This window comes from Achroia grisella, unplaced genomic scaffold (assembly GCF_030625045.1).
Source record: "Achroia grisella isolate CSIRO2021 unplaced genomic scaffold, CSIRO_AGI_Agris_v1 utg511, whole genome shotgun sequence".
NCBI lineage: Eukaryota > Metazoa > Arthropoda > Insecta > Lepidoptera > Pyralidae > Achroia > Achroia grisella.
In genome coordinates, this window is record NW_026712905.1 from 4,779,180 (window position 1) to 4,790,947 (window position 11,768).

At 31.5% G+C, this 11,768-nt stretch overlaps 3 protein-coding genes across 4 annotated transcripts; 2 read left to right on the plus strand and 1 right to left on the minus strand.

Moving 5' to 3' along the window:
* Nucleotides 1-770: 770 nt before the first annotated feature.
* On the plus strand, nt 771-2,775 carry LOC131846486 (larval cuticle protein A2B-like). The gene is made up of 4 exons (XM_059195805.1): nt 771-870; nt 1,166-1,436; nt 1,871-2,123; nt 2,623-2,775. Exons 1-3 carry the CDS (start codon nt 865-867, stop codon nt 2,074-2,076), a joined length of 483 nt encoding a protein of 160 aa, XP_059051788.1. The 5' UTR covers nt 771-864; the 3' UTR covers nt 2,077-2,123; nt 2,623-2,775.
* A 2,718-nt stretch (nt 2,776-5,493) lies between these two features.
* Nucleotides 5,494-7,334, plus strand: LOC131846484 (larval cuticle protein A1A-like). Of its 2 annotated transcripts, XM_059195802.1 has the most exons (3): nt 5,494-5,627; nt 6,093-6,342; nt 6,639-7,334. In XM_059195802.1, the coding sequence occupies exons 2-3, from the start codon at nt 6,334-6,336 to the stop codon at nt 7,161-7,163; spliced, it is 534 nt and encodes a 177-aa protein (XP_059051785.1). In that variant the 5' UTR covers nt 5,494-5,627; nt 6,093-6,333; the 3' UTR covers nt 7,164-7,334. The 2 variants fall into 2 exon arrangements, with proteins under 2 accessions (XP_059051785.1, XP_059051786.1); XM_059195803.1 differs by lacking the exon at nt 6,093-6,342.
* A 1,820-nt stretch (nt 7,335-9,154) lies between these two features.
* LOC131846488 (cytochrome c oxidase subunit 5B, mitochondrial-like) lies at nt 9,155-11,236 on the minus strand. The gene is made up of 3 exons (XM_059195807.1): nt 11,134-11,236; nt 10,371-10,544; nt 9,155-9,365 (listed from the first exon to the last, which is right to left on the minus strand). Exons 2-3 carry the CDS (start codon nt 10,537-10,539, stop codon nt 9,190-9,192), a joined length of 345 nt encoding a protein of 114 aa, XP_059051790.1. The 5' UTR covers nt 10,540-10,544; nt 11,134-11,236; the 3' UTR covers nt 9,155-9,189.
* Between the last annotated feature and the right edge of the window lie 532 nt (nt 11,237-11,768).

Sequence of the window (11,768 nt, forward strand, 5' to 3'; positions counted from 1 at the left end):
TTATATAATAGTACATATTATATAAACACGCATAATAAATAGGTACCTACTGTTCTTATATAGGTACACATTCTAAGTTCGCACACATCTGAGTTCAGAACACACATCTCTTACATTTTTTTATTTAGAGACACTATAATTGATCTTCAGGCAGTGTTTCTATAACAACTTAAAAGCTGAATTATGCTTGTGATAAAGTTTGTAGATGCCTATGGTATATGTATTGCATTTTTCAGGTGGCTGTAATGTAATGGAATATTATTATTATAAGAATTTATAGCACTTTTGATATTAATTTAGAATATAGTAAGTATTAGATTATGATTAAACTGCGTTAATAAAACGGTTAGGTATTTAAGAGTTTGTTTTTATGACTTCAAAGAAAAGAAATCAAGCACCATGCAAGTGGAAATGTTATATGGAATTTTTCGGAGTGGATATTAATATATGTAATTACTAGGTAGTACGCCACTTCATGTGTTTTTTAATATAAAAGGTATCTTAGGTATCCTAGTAATGCATCCTAGCATGCATGCAATGCATGAAGATAGTTATCTTCACGTATATCGTTAAAATCCGAGCAGCAGCAGCAGATACGGATTTGTCGCATTTATAAAAATAAGAGTACAAACGATCACAATGCACGAATTTTTAATTTTAATCGACTGTTCGTCTATTTACTCCTCTGTCATCATTTTCGATCTATGAGATTTAGGTATATAGATATCAGGTCGGCCATGACAAATCAAACTTAGGCGGGTGCTAATAATGCATTCAGTGGACCACGCGTGTGTATAAAACGACGCGTGCGCACCCCTTGGCATTCACAGTAGGTCACAGCTCCACTGGAGGTACCCACACAACATGAAGGTAATATTTTAGATAATAATAATATCATAGATAACATTTCTTTTACAAATAACATACAACTTTACTTACATACAATTTCTCAACTTATTCCGAAAACTCAGATCGTGCTTATGTTATATTACTGTCAGCAATCGTCATATCCCTTTACAGGTAAGTTTCTTGATGGCAAAATTGGGAGGATCCATATGATATGCTAAAGCCCAGAAGCACATTACTGTCATATATTTTATTTGTAGTATGCCTAGATTCATACGATTGTATGTTACTATTGTATTAAAATGTTGATCTTACTTAGACCATAATCTTGGCTGCTATCCTGGCGGTGTGCAGAGGAGCGGCCGGCGGAGTCCTACCCGTTGCCTCTCCTTATGCATACGCAAGGCCCTATGGTTTGCCGGTGGCGGCGTCACTGACAGTCGCTAGGCCTGCGATCGCTGTTGCCAGGCCAGCCATTGCAGCACCTTACGCCGTAGCACCGTCTTATGCCAAAGTGGCCGCACCCGTAGATGATTACGACCCTAATCCACAGTATTCTTACGCTTATGACATTCAGGATGCTATAACTGGTGAGTAAATTTTAACTGATAATTTTCATTCAGTCTGTCAAATAAAGTCTTTAAATACTAATTAATAAATATATATTATAAAATCAATGGCGAAATGGTTATTGAACTCCGAAGTGTTATCATTAAAACTTTTTAATCTGAAAGACAAGTGAATACGACAAACATAGATATATTTTTGACGGAATAGGATAATGGTCAATATATTACATTTACGTTATTATTATCGACTACATGGAAAAACATCCATGTAGTTCCATTACGAACATTTTGAACCGATTTGTATGTTTTAACTTTTGCTGCCTAATACAAGGCAATGACTGTCTATATTTAAAATATATAAATATTCATTAAATACAATTATTTGCAATTATTTGTCCCAATATAAATAATAAACACATACCTATATTATCTAATTAAAAAAAATGTGTACGTAGGTGACTCTAAGAGTCAACAGGAGTCGCGTTCTGGTGACGTGGTACAAGGTTCTTATTCTTTGGTCGAGCCCGACGGCACTCGTCGTGTGGTGGAGTACACCGCCGACCCACACAATGGCTTCAATGCTGTCGTTCACAAGGAACCCCTCGGAGGTGTCGTGAAGGCTGTGGCACCTGTGGCAGCTGCACCTGCCTTCCTACACTAGTCTCAACAATTATGTTTAGATTGATTTAGAAAACGGCTGATTCAAAGGTAAAATGATCACACAAACAAAACTCCAGCCACAGCTAGGAAATACATATTTTACTTCTTTGTAAGAATACATAGGTAAATAAAAATAAAATACAATGGCTTTTATTTTTCGTTTTGCTGAGTTTTTCATGATATTTTTCATTTATCTTAAACCGTAGGTATAACATACGTGATTATTTTATTTTTACTTTTTTTTTGCAAAGTACATTAATTTCTATACATGGTTAACACAGTTAATAAATATATACATATAAGTATACTATACAACACCTAGAAAGTCACTTCTTTGTGAGAATGTTAAAAAGACCATATTTCTTTACTTACTTTACTAGAGTTATTAATTTATTAATAAATAACTTCTAGTATTAGTTACCATTCAAGTTGGAATTAAATCTTTCGAAAACTTTATCATTGAAATCAATTATCATCAATGTAAGAGTACATACGACATGAAACTTCTATTCAACTATTACCTACTAATAACAACTCTTATTTACAGACGCGGAGTATCTTGCCAGTGTCATTAGATTAGAGTAATCAGTGGTTTTGCACCATCAACGACAGACCTAAATCCTTCTAAACAATTTTGTCTTCTCAACGTGACCTGAATCATATTTAATAGTTTATTGTTATGTGTTAGTTATAACTAAGTTAATAAATAAGAGGAACTAAATTATATGGTTTCAATAACTATTTAATATTCTAACTGAACTGTATATATATATACATAATAATAATGCATGTACACCCGTGCGAAGCCTGGGCGAATAGCGAGTACTATATATAAAACCTCCTCCTCCTATAAACCTTCCTCTAGAATCACTCTATCTATTAAAAAATCCGGTACAAAATCCGTTGCGTAATTTTAAAGATTTAAGCATACATAGGGACAGACAGCGACAGCGACTTTGTTTTCTACTATGTGTAACGATGATGATGATACAATTTTTATTGTGCGTGTAGAGCGGCATGACCGCTTTTCTAAGCTGTCGTCGATTACCATCCCATCTTACACAACTTGTAGACAAATATGCTCTTCACACATTACAATTTTATTTTCTGAAGTCTTCTCACCAGTGAAGGAAACTCCCATGTAGAACCTAAAGTTAAACTGAGAGATGGTGATCCTGCTACTACTACTACACCAACAGCTAACAATACTACCAGCTATTGTTTTTTTTTAATATTATATCACAATTAAATTAAAGAATGCTTGGAACTTAAATATACTCGAAGTGGAAGTTTCTGAGGTGTACTCATGTCCTCTCTAAAAGTGAGAGTGCAGTAGTCTCTAAACCAGTTATGTGAGCAATATAATAATAGATCATGAATGTATGTCAGGGCGCGGTGACCTGCTGCTATTATTTTGAATCACATATGGTATTAAGTTTCATACAGTATTTTTGATTTAACAAAGCAAACCATGTCCTAGTAGGTTTTGTCTGACGTAGTGAAGTAAGTTGTACGTATATAACGTACAACTTACTTGTTTATAGGAAGATAGTATTAATGCACGCATTTAAAAGTTGATATAGCATAATCGCCATCGCATGCTAACATGCAATCTGAATACTATTTATCAAGTATTTATTAGCTCTATAGTTCTCTAATATTATCTTTTGTATTCATATTCGTATAATATGTTATTTAAGAATATTATTGTAAACGAAATTATTTATTGAATATCCTTAAAGTAAATATAGATGCACCATATACATTACACCGTACATTACATTTGATAGAAGAAAGATGTTAACGTTTTGATTCATCAAAGTTGATGTAGATAAATCAACATTTACCAGTTACGGTATATATAACATAACAAAAATAATTATACTTTGGTTTGAGTAATTAAAAAAAATATAATTATATTCGTGACCTAAAAAAAAACATATAATAACAGGATAAGCCTGTTGTTATATGTTTTGTTTTTGGGTGTTTGCTACGTAAGTGCTACCTGAGTTATTTTAAGGTGAAAAACTTAGTAGTAATGCCCATAATGACTCTCCTCATTATTATCCCATAGAAATCTGTGATAAAGATAGTTCTTATGACAGATAATATAAATAACTTAATTGGTGCATTTACAATATAGTTATACTATAATAATCACCATACGGGCGAGTTGTAATAAAGTTTCCTAATCTAGACTGGTAATAAAAATAAACGATGACCTGAACTTGTTGATTCTGGTTTTGCGACATACAATAACATACAAGAATTACCTATATAAGTCCTTTCAAAATTTTATTTTTTTTATTAATAAAAATGAAATAATATTAATAGGCTATATGAGGCTATACTAATAGGAGGATTCAAATATGCATAGCATATTCTATGCCTACAAAAGTCACCTCAGAATAAAAGTAATTTTGGTAACTGAAAAAGATTTTAACCAAGTTATAGCCAACTATTTTTCTTATTATGTCTAGATACGCAGGCGACTAGTTTTTTATGTAATAAAATATTGTTGTACCTATTAGGCAATAATGTCTTCAGTCAGATAATCTATTGAGTCATCTAACGATCACTTAATTTACTATTTAAATAATTGGTCGTTGCATTTAAATAGTAAATGCATTATGTATCCAAGCTTGAATATGTTTAAACAATAGTATATCTAAGAATTCTTCCTATACAGTCCAAATTAGATATCATTTAGTCAACCTATCTTAAAATTTGATAATATTAAGCTTGACCAAATAAAGATAAGCAATTTATCGAACTTGTGATAGACACGCGTTGATGTCTAACGTATGTAACTTGTTGTAAACAAATTTTTTAACAATTTTTTTTTCTATAAAATTTCTTGACATTACAAAAATGTTTATATTTACTCAGATATTCCTATATTTATTTTTTTAAAGTTACACGTGTAAACCTATAGGTATAATTACCATATAGGCATATACTAACAGGAAAACAAAAAAAAAGACATTATAAAGAACTTAATACTGTATGCTAATAAATAATTTATTAACATTGCACCATAAAATATATTTATTGTATTAATTTAATATGTTCGGCGTGCTCTTTTGTTATAAATTACTTCCATATTCGTGTTCTTGAGATGAAGTGGTTTTTAAAATATTGAGCAATTTCCTTCAAAATGCATGCAGTACTAATGGATATAATTCAGTATTAGCGAATGTTCGCGTTTCGATATAGTTTCGTATAGTCACAGACAATCATTCGAATACAAGTACTACGATATGTAAAAAATATTAAGTACATTTGTATACACGTAAAATATTTTTACAATTCAGATTATAGATATTATTTTTGAAATAAACCTATATCTTCTTTACTATCATATCCGTGATCTTGCTCTGGCACTGACTCGCCAAATAACATATGATTGTCATGATCTTCACTAAATATATTTGATTCATAATTTCTTGACTCTAAATGACTTTTATCTACAATGTAATCTTTTTTGCATTTACTTTATCGTGTATCGTAATTTTAAGTAATAAGATACTTGGTGCTTGGAATTGTATATAGGTATGTACTTGATGAGACTTTTTACAATGAGTATTTTTACCAGCATTCCCAATAAATTTTCAAGTAGGTACAATGTCAGCAGTTTTGAAAGCCATAACCGATCGATATTGTGTGTGTTTTTTAGCAATTTTGTAGAATAATAATAATGAAAATCTAAGATAATTCATACAGTGCTATTTAGATTGAAACAAAATAACTGATAAAAATACTTACATACACTTTTTGACAGAAACACTCAGACCAAAACCAACAAATTGAATACATTTTTTGCTGAATACTTTTTTTGGGTCCTGCCAGAGTCGAACCCGTGACAGAATGGTAGGTGTATCATAAGACGGTATGTGAGACTGTGAAAGATCACCGATTGCATGTAATAAACCGAATAACTCTTCAAACGAAATTTAGTACCTGATTTCATTACCTATTATTTCGTGTTGGACGTACCTATAATAAGTTTATATATAGGTACCAGCAAGAGGCTGCAATAGACATACGTCAGATGGATACAATTTAACAATAAGAAAAAAGCTTGCGTGTGTGTCTATTCATCTTTACTTAGCCGACGACGATCGAGGCACAAGTCTATATCGTAGCTGTTGGCAATACAGATCATTCGAGTGAATGCAAGCAGCTTATATAAATACCACCAGCGATTAAATTTGGTGGACTATTTACGGTGAAGTCTATTGTCGAGCACAATTTCAACATGCTTAGGGTAAATACATTACTACATTTACATTTTTTCGATAATCTCTAGCGACTCTACAAATATTATAATATTTCAAAAGGTTCCTATCACAATATAACTAGTTACTATATTATACATGTAAAAGTTTTAGTAATCAGAAAACAATAGTTTGTTTCGTTAACACTATTTATATCAATATTAATTCTATGAAATATTACATGTAACTGTTATAAACATAATGAATTATAAGTGTGTCTGAAGCTAACCTACCTATCCACCTGTATATTATACTTACCATAATATTTTGTTATTCTAAATTTCAGGTACTATTTTGTATTTGTGGCGTGCGGATGATCCTTGGTATCATCGTAACAGATCCACCACCTACTGAAGCTGAGTACAAGTACTCGTATGATATAGATGATCCTACTACCGGAGATACAAAAAGTCAGTACGAAGTAAGACAAGGAGGGACAGTCAGCGGAGCTTATACTGTAGTAGATCCAGATGGTATAAAACGCACTGTTGAGTATACCGCCGATCCAAAGGAAGGATTTAAAGCGACTGTTCGTAAAGAACCTGTAGATGTTATTGCAGCTCAAAAAAATCCACAATATATTTCCAAGGAAAATACATATTATCCATATGAAGCTCAATACAAAGCGAGACCACATTACGTGACTGATGTAAGAATGGATGACTCATTCACAGATTCAGAGACTCAATTTTATGACAAAGATAATTACATTCAACATCCGGTTTACTTTAAGCCAGCAAGCGAGTTGAACTCGGGAGATCCAACATACGAGAATGTCCATAGGGAATATTTTACGCCAACTAATAAATGAAAAGTGAGTGAGTATTGTATTGTATACATAACGTGTTTCCTAAAATTGTGATATTATTGTAAATATATATACGTAATTTAACCGATTCAATTACTACTGTTAGGGTGTACCTATTAAAATTGAACTTTTTCATATACGTGAAAACATGACCAAGACACATCGCATGACACATCGCAGTGTATTTTGCTGAAGTACATTCAGAAACAATTTTATACATTGTTTTATGCATTAAATATACAGTTTCCGTAATGTTTTGTGCTTTTTATTTATGTGGTCAAAACATATAGGTATAAACAAATATTATACTATATCCGAATTAGAAAAGTACGAAATTATTTAATTATTAAGATAATTGTAAGTGTGATTAATGTCTATATAGTTTTATATAAATAATAAATTTAAAATATCTATAATCAATATCATTTTTTTTATTTAGGGTTTTGGGTCAGGTGTTAAGACCTGTAACACTACGACCTACATTGATCTATCGTGCTCACCCTTTTATTCAAAGTTTCCTGTCAGGGACAAGAATTGAAGGATATTCTTAGGCGCGATGGTTTTTATGTCCCCAGGGTATAGTATAGTATACTTTGCAAAGAAGATATTTCGGTTATACTTGAGCGTTTCCTCTTCTGTTATAGATTTACAGTGTCCAGTAAGGGCTCTAGTTAAGATGTATATATTGTTTTTATAATAGCAATAGTCTATTGGAGTATTGATTTAAACGTACTAATCCTGGCAAATGCGAAAGGTAAGGTTGCCATGAAATTATTTATATATATATTTTTATATATATATATATCAATAAATTATTTACGTAATTAGTATCTTACTTAGGTACCGAATTAAAAGCCTCTCTCTTTGCATAGGTACGAGTATGTCATGAGTATTCGTTTTGGTTAGTTAAATGTTACAAGTGAGTGGTGGTGAATGTATACACAAAGGAATACGAAGATAGCGATGAGAAACGATCCAATTTAATTTAAGAAATATTGGTTAATAATAATATTTTAAGGCAAATCAAACAGCACCATCTAGTCCCAAGTTATGCAGACTTTGTGTTATGGTCACGAGACAACTGATATAAATACGTATATATACTTTTTTTTTGTAAATACAGACTTAATATACATAGAAAATACCCAGAGCAATACAAACAATCATACTCATGAATACAAATGTTTGTACCGTGCGAGGAATCGAACCCGCCATCGTCGAACGTAAAGCACTAGACCACTGATGTCGTCAAAGATATAATAAAATAAGTATCGCAATTCTTCGATTGCTTTTTTTGCAACGACGAAGTTCTTCTACTTCTACTTCTAAGATATTTTCGTTTTGGATAAATGTATTTATTAAATTTCGATTGTAAGTAATTCTTGTGTGTGCTAGTAATATTATATTTTTAGTATACATATATTTTTCAATGATTTGTTAACGGTTTACTATTTCATTTTTATGCTACCGTCATAGGATCGGTATCTTTCTTAATGGATTTGTTTTGAACCAATTAATATTATTTTTTCTAGGTTTACCTATTAAATAATACGTATTTTTATATTATATAATAAGATGAATCAAAGTTCCGGCCAGAGCGTTGTATGTGTCGGCAGTTCACGGTCACTCACATAAAGTAGGACACCGCGAAACAACGGGTGAGTGGTGGCCTTAATATTTATACATTAACAAGTCAATTTCCCCAGGCCTCCACTGTTTCCCATATTTATTCGCATTGCTAAATGATAAACAATGGAATCTCGTTAGCATCGGCACTTAATTATTTATATAAAGAACAAATTATTTTTTTAATTTATATTAACTAATACATATACAGAAGATCGCGGAAAGTGGCAAGAGCTCTACCGACAAGAGCGTAGCTCTTAAATTATGAATGAATGAATACAGTTAATATAATGTAGCAAATGCTGGTGGTATTTTGGATTGGTAACGGGCTGTAATATTTAATTTTTTAGACATGGAATTGTGTTTTATACCATTTAATATATAGCAGTATCGTACAATTCATTTACAATGGTGCAACAGGACACAATTCAAACCAATAACCGCAGCCGCATCGTTTGGGTACTCCCTGGTGCAGCCACATGTACTCAGCGTGATTATGATCTGGATGACAGATGCAGCCCATCAACCGTGAGGCGAAGGCACTCGGTATCAGGTTTGGACGCTCGCACGTTCCAGGACCTGAAATAGAAAAAAATATAAATAAAAATTATTTGAAATGAACTTAATATAAGCACTTACATATTTTTATATTCTACCATTCATTCGGAAAACAGACTCATCACAATAAGAATGAGAAAGAAACTTGCCTGTTGCTCTTTTAAATAATTACACATTAACAAGGATTAGGCATGCGACAATCAACATAGAAACTACTACGCACTCAATATTTAGTAATCAATTTATATTTTTAAGATTATTAATTTTAAGTTACATTTTTTCTATGAAAAAGTTTATTAAAGATAAAAAACATTATTATCTTTAATAAACTCTTCAAATTTTTGAATTTTTTACAAAAAAGACATTATAATCTTTTTTCTGGCAGACTGAGGACAGACTCTGGTGTTTGTTGTAAAATCTTACGCATTTCCCACAAAATAATTGTGTAGACAATATATTAGTACAATCAATATTTACCTACCTACTATTTCCTGAATTGAAGAGTTAAAATAGTGATTAAAATTTTGTCGTGCACAAATGACATTCAAATGGCATCTATAGCAGTTGGAATTTTATTAACATCCGTGATGCTCTTACTGGTAATATCGATTTCAATACAGGTAAGTATAAGCCGTATTGAACTAGTATGCTGAATAATGATAATTACTTCATGAAAAATATGCGACCATATAGTTGTGATCTGTCACAACTATATCGTCGCACATTTTTCATGAAGTATAACTGCTCTAATCTAAAGAAATAAGAGCTGCATGACTCGTTATACCGGTAGCAAATATCTTTTGTATCATTGTAAAATCTTCGGGAATTGCAAACGTAATAAATAGTCCTACCTGTGACCTGTACCTATTGTCAATAAAATAAATATCTCATTAGTCAACTATGGCCCATCCAATTTCAACTGAATTCAGTTCAACTTAGCGAGCAAATCAGTAGTTTCGGATTTTACTTCTCTCATGATTCGCACTTGCTCTCGTTAGTCGGCATAAAACATCAATTCCAGTTTACCTCTTTTAATAGCCATGATACGGAATGGATCGCATTCTCCCGCAAGATGGGCAAGTAGTTCCCGTTTCTGAATACCAGTTACGTGATCCAAGGGATCATGAAGAGCACCATATTTACGGACTCCAACAATGGTACGACGCAACGATGGAACCGATCTCAGCCACCACATAGCGCCTGTGAAAAAGGTTATATCATAAATGGCCTAATATACACAACGTGTCAGCACAATTTATAAAGGCGTCTAGGTTTTTGCATATTTTTAGTAATCGTAGGGCACTAAGACAATTATTAACATAACAGAACTAATCTATGATTTCGATTTTGTAGCAATTATTTCTGTTCTGTAAAAACTGTCTGTATTAAAATTGAATGTCTTTGGTTATTTGCTTTAAAAGTAAAGTTATTTGCTTTAATATATTCCTACAAAAACTAATATTTTGGACAATGTTTTATAAATATAATAATAATGTCAAATTCTCGTAATAAAATAAATGCGTATCTAGCCTAATTAACTTGGAAACGAATTAATTAAATTGGAAGAACTAACTGTAAAAATAAATTAAAGATTTTGTTACTTTACAAGGATGCTAAGAATTCAACTAATTTTATTGATAAATTGTTAAGTAGGTGTGATTTTCTACACGATAAGTTTATTAAGCGCCATATGAATGATATATACAATATGAGAACATATAAGATTTATACAAATTTATCAAGTTTGAGTTTGATAATTAATGAAATCAAAGATGCTGATAATAATTACCTTCAACTTGATCTAATTAGAAAATTTCTACAGTTCTTTGAATTTTCTCCACATGACACACAATCGTTAATGTCAAAATTTAAATTAAATTCGATGCATCTAATATATTTTTTTATTAATATGTACGGATATAAAAATATTTTAATATAAAAAATAAATGTTGCATACTTTTTGAAATATTATTTTGTTTATTAATGAAATCTCTGTAGGCTAATAAAGGTTTTTATTATTATGCCTATAACATATATAGATAATTTGTATCGTAATGTTAAAGGTATACATATATCTACAGGTATATATAATAGTTATAGCACAGATAACATAATATTACATACCCAGTTTTAGTTAACAAAATTTATTTACATCAGCTAATAATTATGCATGTCATCGCAAGGACATGGCACCGCCCTAAAGAAAGCAACTACATTTTATACAGCAAGTGATCTTTATGCTCGAGATCGATCATTGCCCACTTACTCTTATTTAAATGTTACACCAACAAATTTAATCGACGAATACTCTATAAGATATTATTAAATAACATTTAGCACTTAAAATCAGCCGGGTTATAATAACTCACACACGAGAGCAACGAGATAATGCAATATCAAAGGTAACGGAGAGCCATATAAAAA

Excerpts from the sequence above, each read along its gene's own strand:
- LOC131846488 (XM_059195807.1), bottom strand. The coding sequence starts at position 10,539 with ATGTGGTGGCTGAGATCGGTTCCATCGTTGCGTCGTACCATTGTTGGA. Across the intron at positions 9,366-10,370 it reads TATCATGGCTATTAAAAGAG|GTCCTGGAACGTGCGAGCGT; the intron begins GTAAACTGGAAT and ends TTTCTATTTCAG.
- LOC131846486 (XM_059195805.1), top strand. Across the intron at positions 1,437-1,870 it reads CATTCAGGATGCTATAACTG|GTGACTCTAAGAGTCAACAG; the intron begins GTGAGTAAATTT and ends ATGTGTACGTAG.